Genomic DNA, 27,088 nt, shown 5'->3' with positions numbered 1-27,088 from the left:
TAAAGTAAGACACTAATAAGTATCCAATGAAGGTAATCTGGTTTACATTTACCATTCCATCACCAGCAGTTCATCAGATCAGTGATAATGGAAAGTAGGCCTTGTATTTTTCAGTTATTTCAAACTATGGCTAGAAATATTAACACTAATCTGACCACTATAAAACAGCCATATCACTTCTGTTTGTTATGTATTATCAGGTAATTCATTCATTCTTAGTTATGCCTTAATATTTCATTAGACCTATTCACCTTAATGACAAAAACATTTTCCCACGCACACTGATTTGTATCTGACCATTTTCATAATTTGGGTTTTGAAATAATTTGTCCATTTCGTTGTGCTGCTGATTCCTCTGCCAGCACAAAAAAAACACATTTGAGGTAAATTAAGTTAATTTGTGGTGCAACAAGCATGAAAACATTTAAAAAATGACTCATACCTAGTGACCAACTACATTGTGGTTAAATATGGAAATGGAAATGAGGAGCTGTTGTAATGGTAAAAAATATATATCAGTATCATGAAATGGTTTAGAAACATTTTGCGGCTTAGAAGAACAGAGGTAGAGACATTTAGGCTTGTCCAAACATGGGTTTACGACCAGACCACATACTGAGTGTTACTGTTTTACTTTCGAGTGTCGTAAAGAGAGACACAGGAAGGTTAGCAAGGGGTCACGTGAATGTATCTGACAATGAGATCAAAGGGAAAATGGAAGATCAGATACACCAGCGTGAGACATCCTTGACTGATCTAAAGGAGGAGACTGTTTCTGCTGTAGTATATAGTATGTGAAGGTTTGAACTGATGTTGAAGAATGCTTCCAGCAGACTCTGTGTGAAGAGCTGTGTTGGGGATTGTCCCTCTTGCAAGAGAATAAATGGAACAGGACAACTTTGAATGATTTGGAGACTTGGATTATTTTGATTTGCGAATAACACTCTCTTCTCCCGATTAACATAGAAATATTCTACGACACTGTCATGGTCTTGGGATTCGTTTAGTTTATTTCTTGTTTTATTTTGAGGTTCTCTGCCTGTGTTTGGTTGAACTTCCTGTCCTTGTCTTTTTCCTGCCTCTTTTACACCACATCTGTGTCATGAGTTGATTATCCTTGTGTGTATGTAGATCAGTGTATTTTCCTGTCTCACTGTCAGGTCGTCTGCTTTTGTTTGCCGATGTCTACGTTCCTGCATTTGTCCCTCATGTTCCTTTTTGGATGTCCTGTCCCTGGATTGTCCTCAGTTTGGTTCTTTTTCTCGTGTTCTATTATTTGCCGCTGTCTGCTTCCTTCCTTTGTTTCTTGTCCGTTTTCCCTTTTGTACCAGCTTTTGTTATTAAAGCTGGCTTTCTGTTCAATTCGACCAAAGGACTTACATCAACGTAGTCAAATGCACAGGAAGTACCAGAATCTTCCAGCCGCAGGTCATTGATGGTGAGTGTGACCCGGCGGCCTGGTGACAACACCAGCTCCCAGCGACACACCCGACTGTGTGGGTACAAGTTGGGGTAATTGGGGGAGGAGATAGTCCCTGAGGGGGCATTCAGCTCTCCTCCACAGACTGCCATTGGAGAGGAAAAGTTAAACAAAGAGAGACTTTCAACACGACAAATAACATTTCATGAACAAATAAATACATGTATTTATCTCCTTGAGCAAATATGGGGCCATTTAATGTAACATACTGAAGAAAAGTACATGTTGATAAAATGTCCAAAACATTTAAAAAAAGAATGACAGTGAATGCTCTAACTCAGGGGTGTCAAACTCATCTTCACTCTGGGCCACATCAGCATCACGGTTGCCCTCAAAGGGCCGGTTGTAAATGTCAGACTGTGTAAATGTAACTCACTAACATATTGGTAAATAACTGTCTCTGCATTTGATTATTGATTATTCAAGTGTTAAAATATTGTACATGCAGTTATATAAATGTAAAAATATATTTAAGCACATTTCTGTTATTATAACTTAAATCCTTTTAATTTAGGGTTAAGAAACCCACATTACTCTATCAAAGATCAAACTTTTAAAGAAAATAGCAAAGACAAATATCAAACACAAGTTATTACAATAACTTTGTTCAATGCTTAAAATCCTTTCAAGGGTGCTTTGCACAATCCCACGTGAAGTATTTCATGGGTTGTAAAGCCACGTTTAAAGTCGTCTTCAATGCACTCACAATACATTTCCATTTCAAATGTAGAGTAACCTGCCAAAGAGCTGCTTCTATGACTGTGTGTTTAAGTATCTCATAATTATGACTTTCTATCTCATAACTTCGACTTTCTATCTCATAATAATGACTTTCTATCTCTCATAATTTCGACTATCCAGGTGTAAATGTTTCATGTTGCATGTTCATACTAGGTTAAATGGTTTCTTTGCTTGTGCAAGTGGTAACTGTGAGAGAAAAACTTCAGTAACCCCTGGAAAATTGTTCCACAGTATATTGTGCAATTCACTCTATTTGTCTAGAGAGTGATACATTTTGAGTGTTTCTCAAAGTCAACAATCCTTCCTTGGGAGTACGGCTCCTTCCAAGTTGAGTTATACAGTGGCAAGGCATGAGTCCTTCCTAGCATTCAGAGTGAACAAATTGGGAGCTATAAAGCCTTAATTCATGGAGCTAGATGTGAAAATATTCTGGCTCTATACGTTGCTTTCCCCGCTGTGTCTCTCTGCCGTTGCTGGCATCTTTGCTGGGTTGTCTTACTTAACTAGTCAGTCACTCAGTAAAGACAGAAACTTTAAAATCAGATCTTGTAGTTCGAATATGAGTGAAGATTTAGCAACTGGAATGGCAATTTATCACCTCAAATTTGTTCAGAAACAGATGGCAAACTGCTGAGGTGAAACTACTGAAAGTGAACTGGCAAACTTCCCGTTTCAAAATTGGGGGAATGTGTCACTCTTTATTTGTATAGTTCTTTTCACGTCTCTTCCTCATCTCCTCCGCTCGTATCTCTCATGAGCGGTACTTCGACTCGAGGAGAGGAGGTAAGGAAAGGAATCAAGGAGAAACATTAGCATATTGAAAAGCAACCTCAGTCCTTGGAACAACACAAAAGTTCCTAGAAATTGGAACAGTCCTAAGGCAGGATTCGATGACGTAGAATCCTTGAAATTCAGCCGTTAAAGGATCCTAACTTGACTTTGAGAAACACTTAAAGACTTTGGTCAGCCGCTTGACAGACTGAGGCCAGTCACGTTCATGGAGAACTTAGTACACCCAACACATTTCATTATTAACAAATACGGCTGGAACAAACCTTCAGTGAGAGATTGAAATGAGTTTCAGAAGCAGCTGGACGTGGGCGGCATGTGTAAATATCATTTAGTTTGTGACAGATAGTGACAAATAGTATTTTTCTAATAATCTTTTGAAAATGATCATACCTTCAATGCTGGCTTCAAACGTCAGACTGAAGCCAGCTGCATTTCCACTGGTGTCACTAACAAACCTGACATAGGCAAAACTGTCAGATGTGTCCATGGAAGCCGGAGGGTCAGTGCCGCAGTGTCGGCCCAATAGGCGCCCTATCACAGTACAACACGGGATGTAAATGATAGCGGGTGAATAACTATGACTTCTTGTTATGTCAGTGTCAAAGTAATATGACTTTTACCTCTGTAGTCCTTTCTTCCCTCCATTTACGTCTTTTTCATGTCATTCTCATGAATAAATTAAAACTGGGAACTGAAAACTGGGAAAATAAATGCACACCATGATTGGTGCTACTGGCTGAATGGGAAGTTAACTTCAATGACTCACTTCATTTGGAGTTTTTAAGATAATACATATTTGCCACAAACAGCCAATTACCATGCAGATGGTATGTGAGTGAAACATTTCCAACTTTTACAGCTGCGTCTTTGTGAAGCAACAGACAATCATGTTATTATAGTTTTTTTGAATAGATGACTCTGATGGTGGCACTGACAACATAAAAGAGGATCTAACCGATCCACGCATTTTCTCACCTGAGGCATTGTACTCTCTGATCTCCACATAGTCAGCAGAGCATCCTGTTGTGGTCCACAGGCTGAAGTTCCCATAGCTAAGGGTGAGGTAGTGCCCTGTGGGCCCCTCCAGGTACCACTCACAACTGGAGCTGTCAGGATAGTTGGATTCCGGGAAGCCAGGGCTGTGGATCGTACCCCTCTGACCTATGTAGGTACCTCCACATGTTGCTGTGAGGGATTGGAGATATACAATTTGTTAGGCACATTTTTCTTTTAAAATTCTGTAATGACTACGTCATTTTCACTGCATCTCAATGTTTCCCATGTTTTAAAAAGAGGAAAATTAGTACAACTTAAAATCTGTTAAACCTTGCATGTAGGATTTGAAAAGTTTCCTCTCTCTTTGACACCACAGTATCACAAACACTTGTGCTGCGATGATAATTGAAGTGATGTATTTTCAAACACATCAAAGTCTGAAATTAACATTGAGTGTATGTGTTTTTGTACTTATATAGGATACAGTATGATTTGAGCTTGTTAGATCTGTGTCAACTTCTACATAATTAGAACTAGAACAATATCAGAAAACCAAGGGCTCTATTTGCCTACCTATGGAGTACTTTGCCTTGAAGCCTTTGTGCGTGACGCTGGTGTCAGTGCGAAACCTGAGCAGCATGGAGGAACCTGTTGAATGTTGGGTAGATGGTCGGGTGTTTCCACAGAGGCGGGAAATTAAGCCGGTGTTGGTAGTTGAGCCATCACGCAGCTCCAAGTAGTCATACAGACATCTGGGGAAAACATGAATGGAAGGCCATGATCCCCCATTGTCAGAAAATGATGGAATAAGAAACAAAAATAGTATAATAATGATCATTGTTTTTAAATTTCTCAGTAAAATATTCCCCTATTGAAAGTTCAGGTTCAAGGATAGCCTTTCTCGAACAATATCTGACTTATTTTAGGTCTGCAAACCGTCAAGACCCCACCAGCCAGAGTTGTCAAGTTGTCACATGTATTTAAGTATATTTTATTTAAGGGTTTGAACTCATATCAAAATGATGCTAATTTTATGAAAGGGGTTGAGGAGAACAACTTAATTTCATTGCATCTATTAATAAATTAATATTAATAAATGAATGAATAATTTCATGAGACTTGAGAAAAGCACATAGAAAAGGTAGTTGAGTCTCCAGATACAGTACACTAATACACACTGCATTAAACACAAATAAATGTAAAGATAACCAAAAAACAGCCTGAAGAGAAAGTAGCAGCTCTACCTGTCTGTGGTCTCAATGTAGAATTCTTCCTCAAAGTCAATTTGGACAGCTTCTCCATTTGGCACAGTTATGACCCAGATACAGTCAATGTTCTGGGGGTAGTTCTGAGGATAGTTAGGCGAAGTGATGTACCCTGGAGTATCATTATCATTCAGCTCAATGAAGCCTCCACATGCTGCAGAAAGAGAGAAAGAATATCAATATGCAATTGACCAGCATTAATACAGGCATGTCCATATCCTCCGATCCTTGATAGCAAATATAATAATTAAAGCAATTATCTTTACATCCCAACAGCAATAAATAAATAAAATGCTCTGATAAAAAAAAGAAAATCTGTGTCTGTCGCAGGTAGTAGTAGTAAAGTAAGCCCTTCCAATTATTAGATTTGGCCTGAATTAAGTGATTAGACGGCCGACCTACCTGTCTACCTTTTTACGTACCTACCTCTCTACCTACCTGTCTCCCTACGTACCTGCCTGTCTACCCGCCTGTCTACCTGGGTGCACTTTGTTTGGGCACTCATTGCGTGTCACCTAAGTCCTTCACAAGCCTCTATCTTCTGGCTGTGAGTACCAACAATAGCTATGTTGGTTGTTGGTCGTTCACAATGATTATTTGGGGGAGTGGTGTTACCTACTTGGAGAGTTTCTCACTACATTTAGAGACTTTTGGAGCTAGTGCTGCTAGCTACTTTAATTGGAAAAGAGTTCAAACACAGGCCTGTGATTTTAGGTTGGATCATTTATAAAATCTAGCTTGCACAACCCTATCATTTTGTGATACTGGCCCAATTTATGTAGAGGCCCACCAGGAAACCTCCTGGGATCCTGATGGCCACTCCACCCTTGTCTATCAACCAATCTATACTTGCACTTTTCAATTCAACCCCCTGAACTGTAACTATCAACTATCAAACAATTACAATAATAACACTGTTGTAATTCCTTGGTCACTGATAAAGTCATCGATTACTTGTTGGCATTATTTGACACTGCTGTACAAACACCAACCATGTTGATGTTGTAATGAATTCTATTGAGACAGAGACAATAGAAAAAAGAGTGGTAGTTATACCCTGACTGTGGGCTTCAAAGGTCAGCTTAAAGCCACTGGCCTCATTGGTGGCATCAGATGCAAAGTGAATAAAGAGGTGGTTGTCAGTAGTCTGGAAGAGAGATGGCGGACTTGAACCACAGAGACGTCCCCCCAGTAGTGGAGCTGAACCATCTGGACCATTCCTGAGCTGTGGAGACAGCAGCGAGTGAGTGATAACAAACAATAAACCAACTGTTGGTTATCAGCAAATATGAAAACTAAATTATTGACATCAATAGAATTAAATAATAATTATTAATAATAACGGGGCACTACCCTGAGAACAGTGAAGGTTTGAATTTGAGCACAAGCCACAATATCCAGTTATTATCAAAATACCATGCACAAAGTAATCACAGAAAGCTGCACTTTAACATAAAACAGAGTTTATCAAATTCCAATAATAAATGATCAGATCAAATAATATCCAAAGCTAACAAAAACTATTATCCAATTATAAGCCTACTATCTAACATCAACAAACAAATCTGTGGTGTGTGTGTGTGTGTGCATGTATGTGGTTGTGTGTCGGGGGGGGGGGGGAGCGAGAAACTGCTTAGACAATGGTGGAGGCGGATGTAATCTAAAACATGGCCATGCCACATGGAACTACACGTGGAAGCTAGGACTATCAAAATGGAGGGGATAGTCTTGCACGTGGCCAGGCAAGACTAAAAAATGGCGCGAGACTCCAAATGGCAAGAGACAATAGAGACCGTGTTTATATACACGTGTCTGAGACAGTTAGCTAAACCAGGATATCAGTGGTGGGCCGTGTGTTTTATACCTGGGCCTTCAATGCTTTCCTACTACAGTTGAGCCACCTCCGAATAACCTCATTATGACGCTACAGCTACAGGTTATTAGGGGTGTAACAATACACGTATTCGTATCGAACCGTTCGATACGAGGCTCACGGTTCGGTACGCATTATGAATCAAACAATACGTTTGAATAATACTGGTGCATTTGGAAAATGCAGAAGCTTAAATTGTGGGAAATATAATGTTCTCTCGGTGGAGCCACTGCGCTCAACCTGGCAGCCCACACAACGAAACAGACAATGTGCTGTCTGACACGCCGACCACGGATGAACAACATTGTACTCTGGTTAGGCACGTGTGCTCTGGGAGGCGCACTATGCTAAACTAGCTTAGCAGGAAAACCAACAGCAGCACACATGTTGAAAACTCTCCCCGCAGTGGAGAAACAGGGCTAAAGCAACCGCCACACAATCCGCATTTCTCCAGACCATAATTCCTGCTTTGTAAAAGAAGACAAAAGCCCAAACAGAGAACCAAATATCCGACCCTAACCCTGCAGGCTATTATTTGTTTTGTGTATAAATGAGGCTCAACACTGTTGAGGCTGAAGCTAGTGGAGGAATCGCAAGGCTGCTGCTGTGTTTACTTCTTTCTGCGCAGGCGCATCATAAAGTAACTCGTTCCGGTCCAAATTCAAAACAGTATTTAATTAAACAATGACGACTGTAAACTGATGATGACAATTACAATATATAATACACTATCGATAGTATGCATCTCGAGAGCAGAGACCACGTGCAACTCCACTCACAGGCCCGACCAAGTCGGATCCTGCAAAGCGAACTACCATGGCCTGGCGCACGTCCTCGCAAACAGTCCTTTTATGTCCTTTGATGGTCGGAAAGTGTCCGAAATCTGTCGTAAAACACAAAGGCCGTCTTCTGGGGTCAGTGATTGGCTTCCAATCGCTCTGACGCCTCCTTCATCGATCCACTGCTCATCTCAATGGCTGGACCCCTTGTGACATCACCTCTGACATCACCTCTGACCTGCCCTCTGTCCTGCGGCCGCATGGTGTTACCCAGGAGTCCTCTCTGTTGTTTTATGACCGTCTGCTCCTCATCAGTTGTCTCCGGTTCTCCTCCTCCTTCCTTGGCCATTTGTCCAGCACCTCTGTGTCCCCTTTGATGTCTCTGCCTCATGGCTCAGAACCCCCCAACCTATGTGACTGTACTTTGGTTCAACACTTCCAATGATTATGTTAAAAGACTCCTACAAGTAAACTTATTGCAAACATATAATATCTTCTATAAGTAAACATCCTGTAAACCTATATTACATTCCATAAGTAAATATATTGTGACTCTTAACATAATTTACATTCTCATCATTGTGACAATTTCATTCACCACTAGGGGTGCTATAAATTCTACTAAATAATGCTTCTAATTCTTAAATTCTCCACAACACCTACAGATACACCAACTGCAGAGTGCAGATACATGAATACGCACATGACGGGATGCTTAGTCATTAACGGACAATGCATATAGTCAAAATCAACGTAGTTAACACAATGACAAGAACAAACTCACAAGAACCAGTCACATATATTTATATGACAACAAAGCATGACAAATCAATCCAGCAACACTGCGGTGCTAAAAGCCATTCAAATATTATTCACATCAGTGGGAACAATATTAACCATATCATAAAAATGACACCATAGACAAATTAACACAGTAGTAATGCTACTGCAGATGTAAAACAAAAGCAGTTCACTTACCAAAGCTGCTGTTCACTATTTAAAGACAAAGTCCATCCTCCTTTCTTTGATTACAAAGAGTTTAATACCGCGGTTGTCCAGTACCTCGGTACAGTTCAGTTCCAGTAAGAGGTCCTCCTGTGAACGTGTTCATTGAGTAGATCCACTCGGGTTGAAAATGTTTTCAAAAGCACCGTAGCTTGTAAGTGTCCTTTCGTGCTATGGTGTCGTGTTGCTGCCTTGGTTAGCAAATCCAGCGTAGCTCCAAACACCAAGATGCTCAGTCGCAAATAAAACGTATTCCCAGTCATAAAATGTGCAACACTTCTCCGACGCTGTCAGCCAGGAATACCGTTCGTAGTTGCTGGAGTGAAAGTGGCGCACAAATCCTTTTCCTGGCTGGGTCAGGGCTGATGTCCAGCTTTTTTTTAAATGTCTATCTCGAGAAATCCGTTTCTCCTCCTTCAGCCATTGAGTGTTAAAAAAAAAAAGCTTGGTAAAAAAAAAAGAATCTACACCAAGCAAAATGCTAAAAATGTCATGTCAATGTCATAACTTCTTAAATATCTTTCAACTTGAACTGTTGAAAGATATACCCAAACCGACTACTACGTTCTGCTAGTTAGCTTCAGCTTCACAACAGTCACGCTAGCCCACTGACCAATCACGCCGCACGTTAATGCTGAGCTGCACGTTAATGTAGGCCATCTAGACAGCTCTGACATGTCAAAGAATACGCCCAACACGTCAAACTAAAAATCTGATTGGTTGAACACTATGACAATCAACAATATCGTCCCCATTTACTTAAACTGCAAAGTCTACCTAGCGGGCCTTGGGCCTCTCTTCTTACCTAGAGACATAGAGGCGAAATCTGATTGGATAAAAGCTCTACTTAAAACAAGCTGCACTGGAAGCAACGCTGCAGGCTGGAAGCAGAGCAACAGAGGAAGACAGTAGCTGTGCAATGATATAATAAGCTAATGGGAAAAATATTTAGAATACAGGTAGTGTATTTATGAAAAATTATTACATTTTAAAATAGCTATAACTTTGTGATTCTGTTTAGGCCAGCAGAGAAGGCACCACTGCTCCATGCACAGAAGGCAAGCTATTATTGGAGTGATTTGAGAGTGGCATATCCAGCAGAGTAATCAGCCCTACAGAGCAGATGTTTCAAGTCACGCTTTGTGGCTTTGAGCAGGGAGATGGACATAAAACAGAGGACTTTCCTTATGTTGTAATGGTAAACTTCTACTTAGTATATATTTCTACTTAAGTATAGTATGCAAATGCGTAAGTGTTTGTACTTTTGCTCTGAACTCAGTAGACCTTCACCCTTTGTGTTAGCGTACATGCTTGCTGTTGGGTAATGTCAATATTATATTTTTATGAGTATTTTATATTCTTATAAGTAAACTGTTTTATAACTTGTTATTGTGCAAACAATAACACAATCTGTGTGTCTGTTGTTACACAGATAAAGCACTTATTTTACTGCCATGGCCTTCACAGCCTGAAACAGGATGTTCAAGTAGGCCCCCACCCTTGATCACTCTCTATATAACTGTAGACAATAGAGACCGTGTTTATATACACGTGTCTGAGACAGTTAGCTAAACCAGGATATCAGTGGTGGGCCGTGTGTTTTATACCTGGGCCTTCAATGCTTTCCTACTACAGTTGAGCCACCTCCGAATAACCTCATTATGACGCTACAGCTACAGGTTATTAGGGGTGTAACAATACACGTATTCGTATTGAACCGTTCGATACGAGGCTCACTTTATCGCTGGAGACAGACTAATTGTGACTCTGCATGTGCTTCTTCTTGCAAGAATAAATAATTTAAAAGACAAGTTCTGTTTCACGATATTCTTCATTTCAGCTTAAAAAGACTCAACAGCGGGTAAAATAATTTTCCACCACAATGTTTTCGAGGATTATTTTGTGAAGAAACAAAAGCATAAAGGCCGATCTCTAGTACGACAGGGTCTTCCAGCCACCCGGGAGAGCTACGAGTGTGAGAACAGACGTCAACGAAACCGAAGAAACAAGTGAGAAACGTGCATTGACCAAATTTATTGACCCATAATCTGTAGTTAATTTGATGTGTGATGTGTTTAAGTGTTTGTGGGAACGATAGAGGAATATCTCAAGTACCATACAAAACTTTAAAGGAAGTTTTGTTGAACTAAGCAACCAACAATAGTAGACAATCTGCTTTTCTTTGTTCACATAACCAGTGCACTTGAATGATCATGTGACATGCGTTTTCAGGATTGTATGAAGGGACCAGGCGGTATCCTCCAGATCTGAAAAGTGAAGCCAATGCGGAAGTGCCTTAAACCTGCATTCGTTCCACTGGCCATCAGGGGGCGACTCCTCTGGTTGAAAAAGAAGTCTGATGATATAGAGTTCCACTTTAACACATGATAATGTACTTCAATGACCCTCATGTGACGTCAACATGTGACCCAATGAGTTGGAAAAACCTGGCACACCAACCAATCTGGAATTATGCTTCTTCGAGATACACATATTTTGACGCACTTTTACAGAGAAGGGTGTTATGGGCAACCATAAATCCACCTCCCAACTCCTGTTGGCAAGTGGATTCTGAATGCACACCAAAACACACAAGTATAACAGAATTTCTATCTGAGCGCCTTTATATAGCCTAGATAAGTATAGCTCTTGCTTGGAATTCCGCACAGACATCTGACACAAGGTTAATGTCTTTGTTAAGGAACATAGGAAAAGTCTGATTGTGTGGGGAATTATGTGTTCATAGTCCCAGTAACTGGACTTGTAACCAACTGAAAATCTTAAATTGATGCTAAATTCCCAAACTAAAGTGACACTTATAGTAGTATGAATCTGGTTTTGCACTTTTATATATTGCTATCTTTATGTTGTTTACCTCAAGGTAGTCTCCTGAGCTGCATCCAGTTCCATAGCCTTGAATCTGGAAGGGACTTTGGAAGGTGACAGAAACCCTGAAGCCAGGCGTCACCATTACATGCCAGCTACAGTCCAGACCAGGCAGGTAGTTCTGGGGGTAGCGGGGACTACTCAGCACGCCCCTGTCTACATGCAAGAGGCCCCCACAACCTAAAAAAACAGGACATTATGATTAGTATTACAAAAGAGTAACTAAACCCCAGTTTTGGCCGAAGTGCCTCTAGCATCGAAATTGAAAAAATGCCTCTATACGTGAAAAAAATTATAATTACGGTCAAAACTGTGAGGGGGGGCTAAGACACACCCAGTCACGTCTATCGTCGGATGATTTTCTGTTCATTTTTCTTAAAGTTAAGTCATTGCAACATCACAACATCTGGTTAATCACTGTTGTAGACTGATTATCTTTGACAAGAGTGTGTAGATGAAGCATTTAGTTGTTAAATTTTACTCATTTAGGGGTTGGCTAGTTAGCTAGTTAACGTTAGCTTGCTAATCCACCATGTTTTTAATGCAGAGGTGACAATGGTTACAGAAAATAAGCAGAACAGTGAGTTAGGTCTCTGCTCACCACTGCTTGGAGAATACAGTCAGGTAGAGAGCCGACAGACACTCCTGAGACAGAGGTGCATAGAATGGCACTGGCTGGGAGATTCCAGGTGCTACACACAATGGTCTGTCTCCAAAGCTGGTGCCCACTCTCCTCCCAGCGGTGGGGAGTGAGGCAGAGGGATCACGGAGTATAATTCTTGTTTGATAAATTTATCAAATTGAGCGCTCCACATCACTATTTTCCTCGCTGGAGATACAGTACATCTCTTCATCATCTATAGCACCTCATTGACTGTGAAAATTAGAGACTTATGGTGCACTGTGTACTTATATACAGCGTCTATTGTTTGCTAAATGTTAAGCGTGATTTGTTCAGCTATGTATTTATTTAATGCTAAATTAATTGATTGGTTATCATGCCTGCTGGGTAAATACTGAATGTCTGGGGATTTACAAATATTTATACGTTTTTACAAGAACGGCCGCAACCAGACTGTCGTCCCTTACATATACTTGATTCGAACAGGCCAATCACAACCTTGTATCTACAAGCAATGGGGACGCACCGGGGTTATTGGTCAAAGTCTCGTCGGACTCTCTATGGCGAAGACAATGGAGGGAGCTGGAGATTCTGGAGGAATATAATCTGCGACCCCGAGTCACATTCTGGAGCCATTTACTGGCAGGAGGAGAGCTCCTTTGAACGGCGGCAACAGTGAGTGGACCGTCTGTGTCTGCTAGCACGTTAGGAGAGCATCTACAGCAACAACAGTTTTGTGCAGGTGTTTCTGCTACGAGGGCTGCCGTAAATACTTCGGTTTCCACCAGTTTTAGCAACGAAACCTTGGAGATTGTCTGAGACTAATTTATAAGACTAACCGTCATGAGGCAGGTAGCTTAAACCTTTAAAGCTCACTAATAAAAATATGTTGTATTCAAATGAGGTGTAAAAATACAATTTGAATAGATGGTTATGTGCTAATCTATTGCTATGGCAGGACCTGGAGTCTCTCCTAGTGTCCAGGCAACAAGGGCAAAATAGCTAAGCTGGCTCCGTCCAATCATATCTTTGTTTAATCCATGAAAAGTTGTATTCTTATTAGTAGATGAGGGAGCTGGAACTAATTCTTAAGTGCCAGTGACTTCCTGCAGTCCCAGCTGGTTGCCTGGCAACCCCAAAATCATGACAAGAGAATGGCACTGCACTGAAAGGCATATTTGTTTTCTCTATGAATCCATCTCTTCTGACTGTGTGTCAAAATGCTTGAACCAAAACAATAGCATGGACTGCATATGTGTCACAAATATATATAGTTCATTCATTTGCTTCTGGTATAGCCTATGACCTCTAGAGTAGGAGGCATTAAAGCCTCGGCCACTGACACTGCCGTCTGAGGAGAAGTGGATGAACATGGAGTCTCCTGTTGAGTGGAGAGAAGCTGGAAGATCCCGACCACACACAGTGGCCAGCACGGGGGATAGACTACTCCCACCTGAGAACACACATACAAAAGGGAATCAATCATAAGATGTCCAGAGGAGCAAACAGACCTAACTCAACAGTGTGTGCTGTCACAAAAAAAAAGAGCGACCCCTTCAAGTGTGGTTCATGGTCTTTTATGGAAATGGTTTTATCATCAAAGGCTGAAGGATTTGAGATTTTGCTACCTACAGTGCAAAAGGCTTAGTTATTTTTTCATCACCGTCTTATCCTGTGGGGTGTCACTAATGGTTTACCGTCTCTGATGACAAGGCTGTCAAAATAGCAGGAGGGGTAGTCCTCTATCTCCAAAGACAAGAGGTTAAACTCTACAGTTGAGTCTGGTGAACGTATCAACCAGGTACACTCCTGGTAAGGAGCGTAGCTTTCCGGCCAGCCAGGAGAAAAGAGGAAGCCAGGAGTCTCTCCCGTCATTAGCACTCCACCACAAGCACCTGACATACACACACACACACAGAGAAAGAAATACACAGGTTCATTCAGTTGGTTCACATGCTATACTGTTAAAGTATGAACATACAATCATAGTTATAGAAACATCCTTTGGTTCACCGTGAATTGGTTATGATATCATTATTTTCAGTTCATGAATTATTTTATTCAGTCCAAAAAAACAATGCATACACATCATCAAATTATGTCTACAAATTCCTTAGCATATATTGCAGTCCCACTATAACCAAAACAAGAAAAAGAAACAAAGGGGGAAAATTACATTAACGTAAACAGCTAAGTATGCTGTTTAAGATTAAAATTAGCGGGAGGCCAAGGTGTCCAACCTTTTGAATTATTGGTCTGTCATTCTCTATGCCCTTGGTACTTGGCTTAACCCATCATTAGGCCCCATGTGAGAAGCTCTGATAACAGCACACACAGAGGGAGAGAGACTTCACTCTCTCCTGTCTATCTATCTTTGCATAGACAATAGTTGTCTGATGCTACATTAATGATGTGGTGCAAAGCATATATGTCATTGCTGCAGTCTATCCACACAGATGTATACATTCAGTAAAATTAGCATGAATTCTCTAGGGCACAACATCAGGCTAAAAACAACAAATGTAACATGGATAGTGTGTACACATGCTAAGTAGCACTGAGTACTAGGTCTACATTGCTAATGCAGAAGTTAAGTCTGCGCTAACCTTAATTCCTTCTAATTTTCCTCTACTTTGTTTTGAATGTGCAGTTGCATATAGTATGTGTGTATTATATGTTGTGTGTTTTTTGTAAAAGGGCTCAAAGGGCTCAAACTGCCTGACCTGGTGTGATAGTGGGTGGTGGTCCAGAGTCCTGGACAGACGTCCATTCTGCGAGGAAACCTCGTCCTCCCACCACTGAATCCGTTGTGAACTGCAGGGTGATAGTGCTTGCGGAACTTCTTAGGGGAGGGGGCAGCGCCAAACCACAGAATGTTCCAATGGAGTAATAATGAATGCTGGGGCCATCAAATATCTGGAGAGAAAAACAGGATTGAGGACAGAATAGATGATTTTGTGTCATCTCAATTTACATCTGCCTGGGCTGTCATCACCACCTGGCTCTCACCAGAGCTATGTTCTCTCTCCTGTCCTATACACCCTGTATACTGCTCAAACTGTATGCTTGCTCTAAAATATTTAGTTATTAGCTTTTTTCCTCACACCCCTCACAGGCTGCTTCTGTGTGCTCTACTCAGATTGTTTCTGCATTAACCCTGTCAAAATTCCCCCACATTCCCTGCCTCGATGTGGATGAGTTTGCTTTACTAGAGTGTCTCTGACAGGCAGTTACTCTTTAACCGGGCTCATCCACTTCCGCTCGTGCTTACTTTACTTTACTTTTGGAATGGAAGGACAATAAATATACCAGCAGACTGCCACAACATAGGTAGGTCAATTAAGATGTTGTGAATTAGTGAAAAATATAAACTGCTACGTTTAAATGGTTGGAGTTGACGCTAGACTGATGTGTCATTATTTTTTATGTTATGTATCTCATCATCTGAAAAACCTTTGATTTGCACCTTGACGTTCAGTCTGTTGTAATAGGTTGACTCTTGGATATAAATATGATCTCACAGCACACTCAATCTTACTTTGAGATGGTCGTAGTTGCAGTCATACAGGTCCTCTATGTCCATGTCCAAAAAGCGGATCTGGATGTAGCTGTCTCCCTCCACAGTTACGGTCCAGCGGTAGTGGGCATTATTGGGGTAGGTTCTGGGATATAGCGGGGATGCTATCTGACCGAACTCCCCCACCAGATCATTACCATACACTAACAAAGAGCGAGGAAGTCAAAGTTAGATTTCTCATTTCCTCCCTCAGTTTTCTTCTTTTCTTAATCTGTCAGACCTCACATAACTCAACTGATGAATAAGCAGAGGTGTACACAACACAACTTACATGCATTGAGACAATTACATCAGTATGGTATTTCTAGCATCCATTCACTACTCTAAAACCGCAGTGGTAATCTCAAAGCAAGCGACTTATATTTCTATTTGAAAATAAACAGTATATTTCACCTGTGTTCATAACCGTGAGTAGCCAGACCTAGGTGGGGTTTCCCGTGAACCAGAGTGCATTCCACCAGTGTTTCTGAGTTGCCGTGACTTGGGTGTGTGACGTAACACCTAATTATTAAATAGTTTTTGGATGGGTACAGTGGTTAGGGTCTTTTATCTAGTCGCTTGTGTCAACCAGGTCTAATGTGAGACTTTGTTAGAAAAAGGTCTCTGTTGCGCAGACAGGTGATTGATATCCAGGTATTAGACACCATCTGTGGTGGTCATCCATAATTCATAGAAACAGTAGTTGGATTTATAACTCTCACTTTGCGGCCCTGAGGAGTCAACAGGCAATAACGATATAGAACAGTCAATAAAATATTTTTTTCTAAATCACAGCAATTATGACCTCAAGCATACAGTCATAACTGTGCACAAACAATATTAGGTTGGTGGGTCCAGTAGTATGCGAGATTAGCCATGGATAGACAGACAGACAGTCAGACAGGCAGATACACTCACAGTGTGAGAAGGTGGCTCTGAATCCTGCTCCACTTATCGATGCATCTGAGACAAACTTAACCCACAAGATGTGACCAATCACAGATGTGTAGTTAGAGGGCAGCGAATTTCCACAGAAGCGATCAACCAGAGGCCCTGTGGAGGTGCCCTCTCTGATTTCCAAGTAGTCATTTTGACATTCAGAGTCTCCCTGCAGGTGAAAGATACTAAACAAAACACAAGAAGATTGTTATTGCTATTGAATAATGAAGTATTCTCTAAATGCCAAACATAGCCATAGATTAATTATAGGTGCAAAAAACTAAAAGGTTTGAAACATGGGAATGTGCACCAGTTATCTTCACTATCCGGGTTAGTTAGTTTATACTATGTTCGGGTTTATAAATTCATATTACCCAATAAAATGTCCAAATATTCTTAAGGTCAATGTAAAATAAGATGTTGGCTCTGTTGGCTCTTTTAAGCAATAGCAGCCAGTATTAATATGTCAAGTCCGGAGAAATTAAGGAAACACTATGATGTTGAATGTTGGCCAACACATATCACTCCAACCCATTCTTACTCCCAACTCATCAAATGCAGATGCTTTGGTCAGTGCCCCTGAGCGCCAAATTGACCTTTAGAGGTTTTCAGGGCACATCCAGCTGGTAAGAAGGGTAGACCTAGAACACGCTGGAATGATTGTATATCTGGTCTGGGAACAGCTCGGGGTTCTGCAGGAAGAGCTGGAAAGTGTTGCTGGGGAGAGGGACATCTGGAATACCCTCCTAAGCCTGCTGCTCATATGACCCGCCCCCAGAAAAGCGGAGAGTAAATGGATGGAAGGACTCTGCATGTTACAGGTGGAAACTGACACGCAGTCCCTGACACGTCCAAAACTGATGCTAGAGGGGGACCTAGAGTGTCACAGTTCGAATCTTAGGAGGACTGACAAAACGGTATTTGACGAGTTAGGACTGAGAAAGTGTTGATCACTTGAGCTCTACACTGAACACACACACATACTCTCTTATGGCTATCAGTGTAGGTACCCTAACCTTAACGACACACTACTTTTATTTAACCTTCAACAAACATGTAGGCTAAACAAAACCATTTTCAGCATTATATCTGAACTTAACCATCTAGTAGTTCTGCTTTTACTCGGTTCAGCAATAACACTGTACAATAACAACTTCTGAAATGGCGGTTTTTCACTGTTATGTAGCTGATGAAAACAGTAAAACTGTTTTTGTTTTGTTTTACTAACTTTTCAAATTATTATTCTTAATGTACTCAAGCCTTTAAGAACAACCATAAGAGTATGTCACCCTACATCTCACTGCAAGAATAAGGGGTCTGATCAACAATATGACAACAACAAAATCAACGGACAACCAGCAAAAGATCAATGACATCTTTCACAGAGCAGAGTCAGGGGTACAGGATCACTTGTTATGACCGGGACTTCAGTCATTTCAAAGCAGAAGATTAGATCAGAGATGCTCAAATTGACTAACATGAATGATAGCTGGAGGCGGTTCCCTGGGGAGCTCCTGATGGTCCACACACACTCCACATTAGGCGGATAAGCATCTGGATAGTTTGGACTGTTAAACGCACCACTCTCCATCACCAGATCTCCTCCACAACCTGAGCGGAAGAGGTGACAATAATTACTTTTCCTGGACGTTCTGTCAGTATCAATGAGTGTGCATGAGAACAGAATCATCACAGAATGATTTTGGATTTGCATTACATTACATTAAGCTTTTATCCAAACCGACTTACAGTCAGATTATATCACATTTCTATACCGTAGGCACAGCTACGGGAGCAATTTAAGTGTATTTTTATTTAGTTAAGTGTCTTGCTCAAGGACACTTTGACTAGTGGAGCCGGAACATGGAACAGAACCCCAGATCCTCTGATCGAAGGTCGGCCCTGCTATCCACTTAACCACAGTCGCCCACATTTGCAGTGATCAGTTCTACTGTACGTGTATCTAGCTGGACCTTTGAGCAGTACTGGTTTGTCTTACTGGAGGTGGATGCTGAGTAGGTGGCTCTGAACCCTTTACTGGAGACGGAGTTGTCGGAGATGAAGTTGACCACCATGGAGTTACTGAAGGATGTCACTGGGTGAGGTACATCAAAGCCACAGTAGCGCCCTGATAAAATTTGACATTACATTTGAATTTGAATGTAAGGACACGTTTCTCTAATTGAAGAAGCAGTCCACTTGTTACATTCAACCAAATTCATTTCAGTATTCAGCTCAATAATGTTATCACATTGTTAGCTTATAGCTTATCTGACTATTGTTAACATAATATGCCCTGGTAAAAATAATCTAACACAGCTCACAGCAGGCATACAAACCCAGTCTGTTATGTCTCTCTCTTTCTCTCACACAAACACACACACACACACACACACACAGTATAATTACCTATAGAAGGCGCCTGGTAGTTGTCTCCATCCAGGATCTCCACAGCATCATGGGCGCAGTTGGAGTTAATCTCTAACTCAAAGTCAGTGAATGACAGAGTCACATGGTTAACTGGCCACAGAAAGACAAGTTAAAGGGAAAAATATCAAAACCTTTTGTACCACTATTTTGTACACCCCATGTATACAACAATACAGGTTTCTAGTCTGAGGGCTTGACTAAAGCAACTCACATGGTTCTTGTGCTCTGATGATCCAACTACAGTTCTGATTGGGAGGGTATGATGCTGGGTACCGTGGCGACGCAATGGCCCCACCATCATCATTGGTTATGATGGTTGCACCACAGGCTGTTGAAAAGAGATGGAATTACATGGTCAGTGTCTTCTACCCCTCTGCCACCAGAATATGCAGGTTGAGCTGGTTGAACTTGGATGACTTGGGTAGTGCATCTGACTTTCAGACATGGTTGTATACAGAGGTCCAAAAACTGAGCTAATTAGGGGGGTTCTGGGCATATCTTCTGAAACACTTTTTCTTGATCTAAATATGTGCACTTTGGGATGTTTGAAGAGCAATAGCAATAGTATTAAAACCATAAATGATATATCAGTGGTAAGACATCATGTTAAACATTGCAATGAATGATCCTCACTACAATCTGAAAATACAGAAGAGGCTGAAATGATCACAAAACAAATGAGAGTTAAAGTCTACAGTGTTGAGTTAAAGTGTTGTTCTCTCTCCACCTCTGTATTCACTGCCTGTCCCTTTCTCAGGGACTCCTCACTTCTCTCCTGCCAAGCTTTTTAAATTCATCTTTGTGTTTGAGTTTCTATCATTTAGGATTTAAATAGAAATGTCTCTCCAACAGCACATTCTTATAGATAAAAAGTATGTTTTACAATCATATATTTATACAAAACTATATTATTACGCTATAATTATGTTGAGTTAAATGAGATCGTCTGAGATTTTGAAAGTCTTGCAGTCTGAATTTTGCATAGCATAAGTGAGTAGTGAAATGGGATGGATTTGATATCAGTCATGTTCTAGAGCTAGAAACAGAGGTCATAAATGAGGCCCACCCTGGGAGAAGCGAGCACTGAAGCCACGGTGGTTGCGACTTAAGTCGGACCTAAAGCGAACATAGATGGTGTTCTGTGTGGAGGTGATGGAGGGAGGAAGAATGGTGCCGCACACTCGGGCAAGCAAAGCAGAAGATATGGTTGGACCATCGTAGATCTACAGAGGGGGAAGACACATGGTTTCATTAAAGCTATGCGGGACGGGATCTATAAAGCACATTTCTACCTTCACAAACAAATCATTTGACACTTTGCCTCTCATTCACCTATTCACACTCACAATCTGAACTATGTACTTTCCTGTAACTATTCATGCAGGAACTGTCAAAACTGCTTCTTCTGCTAATTTATCTTCACAGATTATACTATATGGCTTTTCCATCTTTCATAGGAATCGTGGAGCCTCATGATATCCAGGTTATGCAAGTAATAGTAGTAATAATAATAATAATACATTCAATTCATATAGCTAAGATACTCAAAGGCATTTTTCATGGTAAAAACAGAAACAATAAAAGCAATTACAACATAAAGAAAAGAGTAAACATAACAGTAAGAAACAAAACAACAACAAACATAATAGCAACACAGGTAAAAAGCAGATTTAAATAGATGAGTTTTAAGTGGAGGAGGATAGTGTGTTATTGTCGAGGTTGACCGGGTCTGAGGGGGAGGGACTAAAGGAGGGGGAGAGGGTGGATCATTTGTCAGTGAGACAGGCTGACAGAGATGAGGGGCAGACAGACTTGATACTATGGAGAGTGATGGTGTGTGTGTGTTTGGGTTCTAGGATGGGGATGTCGATCTCCATGATGATGGCTAGGTGGTCAGAGACGGTGAGGTCAGAGCTGGAGAGGCGGTGGATGGTGAGTCCAGTGAAACAGACTAGGTCCATGATGTGACCACAGTTGTGGGTGGGGAAATTGATGTGTTGAGTGAAGTTGAAGCATCGAAGCATGTCCAGAAATTCTGTGGCTGTTTTACAGTCTGAGGAGTCGATGTGGATGATGAAATCACAGAGCAGCAGGATGGAAGGTGAGATGGAGCAGAGCTGTATAAGGAATTCAGATAGGTCGGAGAGGAAGGCAGGGTTGGGTTTGGGGGGGCGGTAGATAATTGAAATGACCAGTTTGAATGTCAGCTGATCAAATGAGGATGTAGTTTGGATGGTAGTCAGACTGGTTTTTATGTGTTGCCGGTGAAGAGCGGCAATTTCACCACCACAGCCATCAGGGCATGGTTTGTCCAGGTAAAGATGTCCAGTAGGTGGTTTGGTTGTGTGCATAGTAGTCCAGGGGTCTCATTTATAAAACAGTTGTAGGATCAATACTAAAAGTGCACGTGCACACAATAGCCAAAAATGGCGTGAGCCAACAAAAAATCAGACTTATAAAACCACGGGTACACCTGCCTCTGCCTCGTATAAATCCCAAATCAAAATCAAATGTGAGAAGTATCATTACTGTAATGTCATGATGCCTCACACATTTCATTTCTACAGTCTGGCTTCAATTCACCACCTCACATTCTGCATTTCCAAAATGTTCGTACACATGGGTCAGAGTTTCCATACAGGTGCGCACATTCTCCCGTGTTTTTATAGATCACAACGTTTGCGTGGGAAGTGGCGCACACCTCTTTCAGGCCCCGTTTTTGGGCATGCCAAGTTTCAGTGAGACAGATCATATCAAGGTTGTTGTCAGTGGTGGCGGAGTGTACGGGGAAGGACTGAGTGAAAAGGGACAGGAGCTTGCCGCAGTGCTGGTGTAAAGAGCGGTATGGAGCGAGCCCTGGTACGAGAGGAAGGATGCCTCCCTCTCCAGCTGCTGCGAGCACGGACCAGGGACTAGGACTCGTGTTGGATGTAGTGGAGCTGACCAGGGCTTTAGGCTTAGCCCCGAACTGTAGCCAGGAATCTTCAGGGACGTGGCATCATGCACACGGTCGCTGGTTGTGTCGGTTTGTGCTGGACCGAAGATGATGGTGTCCATGAGCTTCTCGGCATCCTGGATCTAGAGAGTGAATATTCTTCTTTCAGCTCTGTGATTTTATCAGTCAGGCGGGCGCAGCTGACACAGTCGGATGGGGAGGTGGGTAAAGCAATTGTAATGTGGTGGACGCAGGGGCTCCAACCCGGAGCCCACAGTGATTGACAAAGGGTCTCGTTTTTCGTTTACCGATTGTAGACAACCGGGTATCTGTGGTCCCCATGGTATTTGGTCTGGGGAACGTTAAACTTAAGGGGTCTAGTGCGTGTTGGCTGACATCGTACTCCTAGTTTAAAACATGGATTAAAACAGCCAGGATCTTAGAAGTGTATCGTAAAATTTAGCTAAAACTGGATAAAAGTGTAAATTTCTGAAAAAGGGCAGCGGAGAAGCAGACACGACGCTGCACAATGCTAACGCATGTGCATAACCTCTATAATTGGAGGGAAAGAAGTACAGTCATTTTACACTTGCCCTGATCACTGGAGAGGCTGCATCAATTCTACTGAATGTTGATGAATTATACACATTATTAAATTACCAGTGATTCAAGCTGTAACTCTCCCATACACAATCACTTGAATTTATTAACCACTGAAAAAACTAATGAAATAGGGTCTGGGAGCTCTAATAGGTCAGCAAGAAAACAAAAATAACCACAAATAAACTAGTCCAAAATCCGTCACTCACAGCCACATAGTCCCAGGAGCAGTTGCTTTGATGTTCAATGTCCAGGTCAGAGAAGTTGAAGACGACACGATGGTTGGGATCCACACTGATGACCCAGGAACAGTCCACATTGTTGGGATAGCTGCTGGGATACAAAGGAGAATGGATCTCCCCTGCTGGAGCAGTGACTGGGCCTCCACAGCCTGCAGGAAAAAGGTCAGTCGATAAAAGCTTACTAAGAGTGCTGGTGCTGGAGGACAACTGCACTTTGTCTCTGATGTACCATGTTTTCTCAATTAAAGGTTGGGCCCAAATATAGACCGGCTTCCACAACACGTTCAAGCAAATGTTTCACAATAAAAGGTAATGAAGGGATTCTGTACACTGAAATGCTTCAGCGCTTATACAGGAAGTATTGAGTTTGCATTGATAGCATAATGTCATTACAAATTTAACAGGACAAACACAAGCAGATTAGAGAAGAAGGCTTCATACTAAAGTATGAACATAAATATATTTGTCAGAATGTATCAGAGTTAATTAGAAATAAAGGCCTGTCTCTAATATAAGCCTGCTTCAAATAAAGGCATAGTACCCTCTGCAGACCTAAAGGTCCAGGCCACAGCAGTATCCTATACGTTTGGTCCATACCCCCAAGAGTACAATCGGACACCCCTAAGTGTGGAAAGTTTAGTAGATGATGAAAATAATCACTTATGGCAATGCTGCAATATCAGCTGACTCCTTCCAAACCTTGTTCTCCCTCTTTGGAAGGGCATTCCATGTCACTGCTGCTCTCTCTCTCTCTCTCTCTCTCTCTCTCTCTCTCTCTCTTGGTTTGTGGATGTTGCAGACAGCCAGGTGTCAGCTCTCAGTGATAGTACATACTATTTCTTTTTATTCTAAGCTTACTAAAATTGTTGAGAAAACAATGAGTCATGTAATGTAACAAGTAATTCACATTGCCATGGAACCACCCCTGTGCAAAAGATAAGCCAAGTGATGCTAGCTGATAACAGAGTGGTTAGGGACTATAAACAGTCCAGGGGTTGTATTCATAAAACATTTTAAAAGTAGCTCTAACTGACTGATTTAGGATAAACTCCTAAATATAAGGGGTGTGTCAGTCCTAACTTAAGGAGATATATGTTTTTTTGGTCTAAATATTTCACAAAGTATTTTAGCATGTACAGTAGCTCCTAAGTCAGCCTTGGAGGCAGTCCAGAGGACATGATCATAGTCAGTAAAGTGACTCATCGTGTCATTGTTTTGTAAAAATAGAAATGATTATGAATTTGAAACCCTAAGTTGATGGTTGCCATTTAATAAGGATTCAAAGCTAAAGTGTAAAATTCAGTTTGCAACACTTGATCTCCAACAAAATAATTCATCAAACAAAAAAACGTGCTCTTCAGATCCCAATTTGTTTAACAATTCATTAATTGCACGTTAAATAATCGCTGGAGTGAATAAATATTCCGTATATCTGTGAACCAATCAGAGTTTAGAAACATTTGACTTAAAATATGTTGACAGTAGTTGGTTTGGTTTATGTTACCAGCAGAGCCAGCCCTGTGTACCTGCGTAAAGAATTACGTTTCGAGGGAAACATATTTTGTTGCGGATTACATTACATTTGTTTGTGACGTATTACAAATACGAGTCTGACCCAGGAGACCGCTCTCATGTTCCTTGTGAAACCAAAAGTCAATCTTCACTCATTTGAATTTACATCCGTAGCTTAAATATAACAAACATAGTCATTTTAAGTCAAAATATAATGTTTTACTAGACCAAGCCAAGTAGTTCTATGCCTTCATGGCCCATGACATGGACTGGAGGAGCCGGGGGTTGAACCGCCGATCTTTCGATTGGATGACGACCTGCTCTGACTGTGAGCCCGTAAAGAGATCTCTTTTTAACATAATACAGCAGTAAGTGATGGGGAAAATACCCATTCTTAGCTGGTTATAGAATAAGTTAATATAAGGATTCAGCCCTGAACAACTCATTTGAATCGATCAAAGTTACCACATTCATTATGTTTCTAGTTACTTGGTACTAGTAAAAAAGACTAACTTTGGAGGATACCCACTTTACTTATCTAACTAAGCATTTAAGCACAGAACAAGGACTGCCATTTTGTTGTCATCAGGAAGGTATCGATAGCTGGCCAGAATGGAAAGGAGAACCAAAAAAACTCAATCTACACATAGGAATGTGAGTATTGTATTAAGACTGAACCTATTCCTTCAACGTTATGTGAAACTAACGGATCTGTTTGATCTGTATGTTTTGGATCTGCATTCCAAAACATGTTTGCCAGTTTTTCTGTTACTTCTCCCTCCCCAAGAACACCTCATTTCACTTAGGAACTTGTTCCTTACCTAACCTCATGTATGTAAGTATGTTCACCACTCCTTCCCCCCGATGATACCCATACCCTGTCTCCTAAGATTGTGAGGCATAGTGGCACAGAGGTATGGCATGTGGCATGCACTCATAATGTCCACCCACCTCCCTGAACTTCAGCCCAGCTTGCATTGAAACCTCGACCGCTGACGTAGGCATCAGACTTGAAGCGCACTGTCAGCAGGTTGCCAGTGCTGGAGACACGCATTGGACTGGATGTGGTGCTGCAAAGCTTGGCCAGCTGAGGGGCCAACAGGTCTGGGCCTCCATACACCTGAGGAGGGGTCAAAAGTAATTAAGTAAATTAAGAAGACGTGTCTACTTTATATCTTCACATAACACATGGGTGTTGTGGTTATTAGTTTTGGTTATAGATAACCCCTGTCAAGACTTCAAGGATGAACCCTAACCCTGCAAATGTATGTCTGGATAATCGCCCACTTCTGTTAAAGAGCACAGCTGCTTTCCTGAGCTTTGTACGTGAACTTATGGGACTGTCTCTCATGCAGCAGTCCTGAACATGCCTGGGTTATGGATAAACAGTACACTGTAACAAATTGCTGTAAAAATACAAGAAATTCTCAACAGCAAGGTACTGTTCTTCGTAAATACAGTTGAATACAGTTAAATCCAGCAAAAGTTGAGGCCTTGGAAGAAAAAAAAAATTAACAGCAGCTACTGTCCAATCTTGCAGTATACTACAGTATTTTTTCCTTTTTCAGTTGACTAAGCCCGCCCCTTACTCTTCAACAGCACACGGCATCAAGTATCTACTGCTTAGTTAGCACATAGTCAACCTAAAGAAAATGAACAGAAAGCTTTAGATATCATAGACCGGTGATTTTATTCAGGATGGAAGAATAATAATAAGAGGGAATTTGAGAAGACGATTTTCAACGGACTCTGACCGAAGCACCGAAGCAGACCGAGCACCACCTGCTGCTTCAGCTCGCCTACAAACACGCAGCGGACACCGTCCATCCTGCCCCTGTGGCTCACTGAACAAGGTAATTTAGATGTTATCAAAGTTAGCATGACCGTGTTCAGTCATTTTGTGTTGAATCTACATTGTATTGTACTGATTTTTTGCCGATAACGTGACTTGTTGCATGCTAACATGCTAACGAGCGGTGCTTGCAGGACAGCGACTGCTGCAGTAGCTCACGCGGTTCACTGTGCATACGTGGTGACCCGTGTGTTAGAAAAGAATGGCATGCGATCTACCGGCGTTACCAGCGAGAGTTATTTCATTTTCATAGATACCTGATTGAATTTCTCAGCAATTGAATCAACAAGCTGAGTTAATATATATATATTTGATATGGTTTCAGAACATTAACTATAATTGTTGTCTGCATTAGTTGCTGGTGACGCTGCTTGATAAGCATTGAAGCCACGTCGTCTGTGAAGGCATCCAGCCAAGCTTCATCACGTTGCTGCTGCGGTTTTCTCGAGCTACGATGTGTTCAACTTGCAATACCAAGAGGAAGCTGCAAGGACACTGGAGTTTGTTCAAAGGTAAATCTTCTGCAGTCTTAAATATTATTTGGATATTTTTCTGAAGGTTAATATGTTGCAACATGATTGAG

General features: G+C 41.4%; 1 protein-coding gene across 1 annotated transcript in view; it reads right to left on the bottom strand.

Moving 5' to 3' along the window:
* cubn (cubilin (intrinsic factor-cobalamin receptor)) overlaps positions 1–27,088 on the bottom strand; it is a gene marked incomplete at its 5' end in the record, with an annotated part of 87,812 nt that overhangs the window by 22,551 nt on the left and 38,173 nt on the right. Inside the window, 19 exons of the mRNA XM_079181240.1 lie at positions 1,381–1,565; positions 3,404–3,544; positions 3,989–4,198; positions 4,583–4,761; positions 5,254–5,428; positions 6,331–6,499; positions 11,807–11,997; positions 13,746–13,892; positions 14,137–14,334; positions 15,163–15,355; positions 15,978–16,159; positions 16,914–17,119; positions 18,413–18,545; positions 18,934–19,062; positions 19,344–19,454; positions 19,576–19,692; positions 20,431–20,587; positions 23,109–23,290; positions 25,605–25,773. Of these exons, the coding sequence (XP_079037366.1) occupies positions 1,381–1,565; positions 3,404–3,544; positions 3,989–4,198; positions 4,583–4,761; positions 5,254–5,428; positions 6,331–6,499; positions 11,807–11,997; positions 13,746–13,892; positions 14,137–14,334; positions 15,163–15,355; positions 15,978–16,159; positions 16,914–17,119; positions 18,413–18,545; positions 18,934–19,062; positions 19,344–19,454; positions 19,576–19,692; positions 20,431–20,587; positions 23,109–23,290; positions 25,605–25,773 (3,174 nt within the window). The remainder of the gene's footprint in view (positions 1–1,380; positions 1,566–3,403; positions 3,545–3,988; positions 4,199–4,582; positions 4,762–5,253; positions 5,429–6,330; positions 6,500–11,806; positions 11,998–13,745; positions 13,893–14,136; positions 14,335–15,162; positions 15,356–15,977; positions 16,160–16,913; positions 17,120–18,412; positions 18,546–18,933; positions 19,063–19,343; positions 19,455–19,575; positions 19,693–20,430; positions 20,588–23,108; positions 23,291–25,604; positions 25,774–27,088) is intronic.

Source organism: Pholis gunnellus, assembly GCF_910591455.1.
Source record: "Pholis gunnellus genome assembly, chromosome: 20".
Classification (NCBI taxonomy): domain Eukaryota; kingdom Metazoa; phylum Chordata; class Actinopteri; order Perciformes; family Pholidae; genus Pholis; species Pholis gunnellus.
This window is presented reverse-complemented; position numbering and strand designations above follow the sequence as displayed.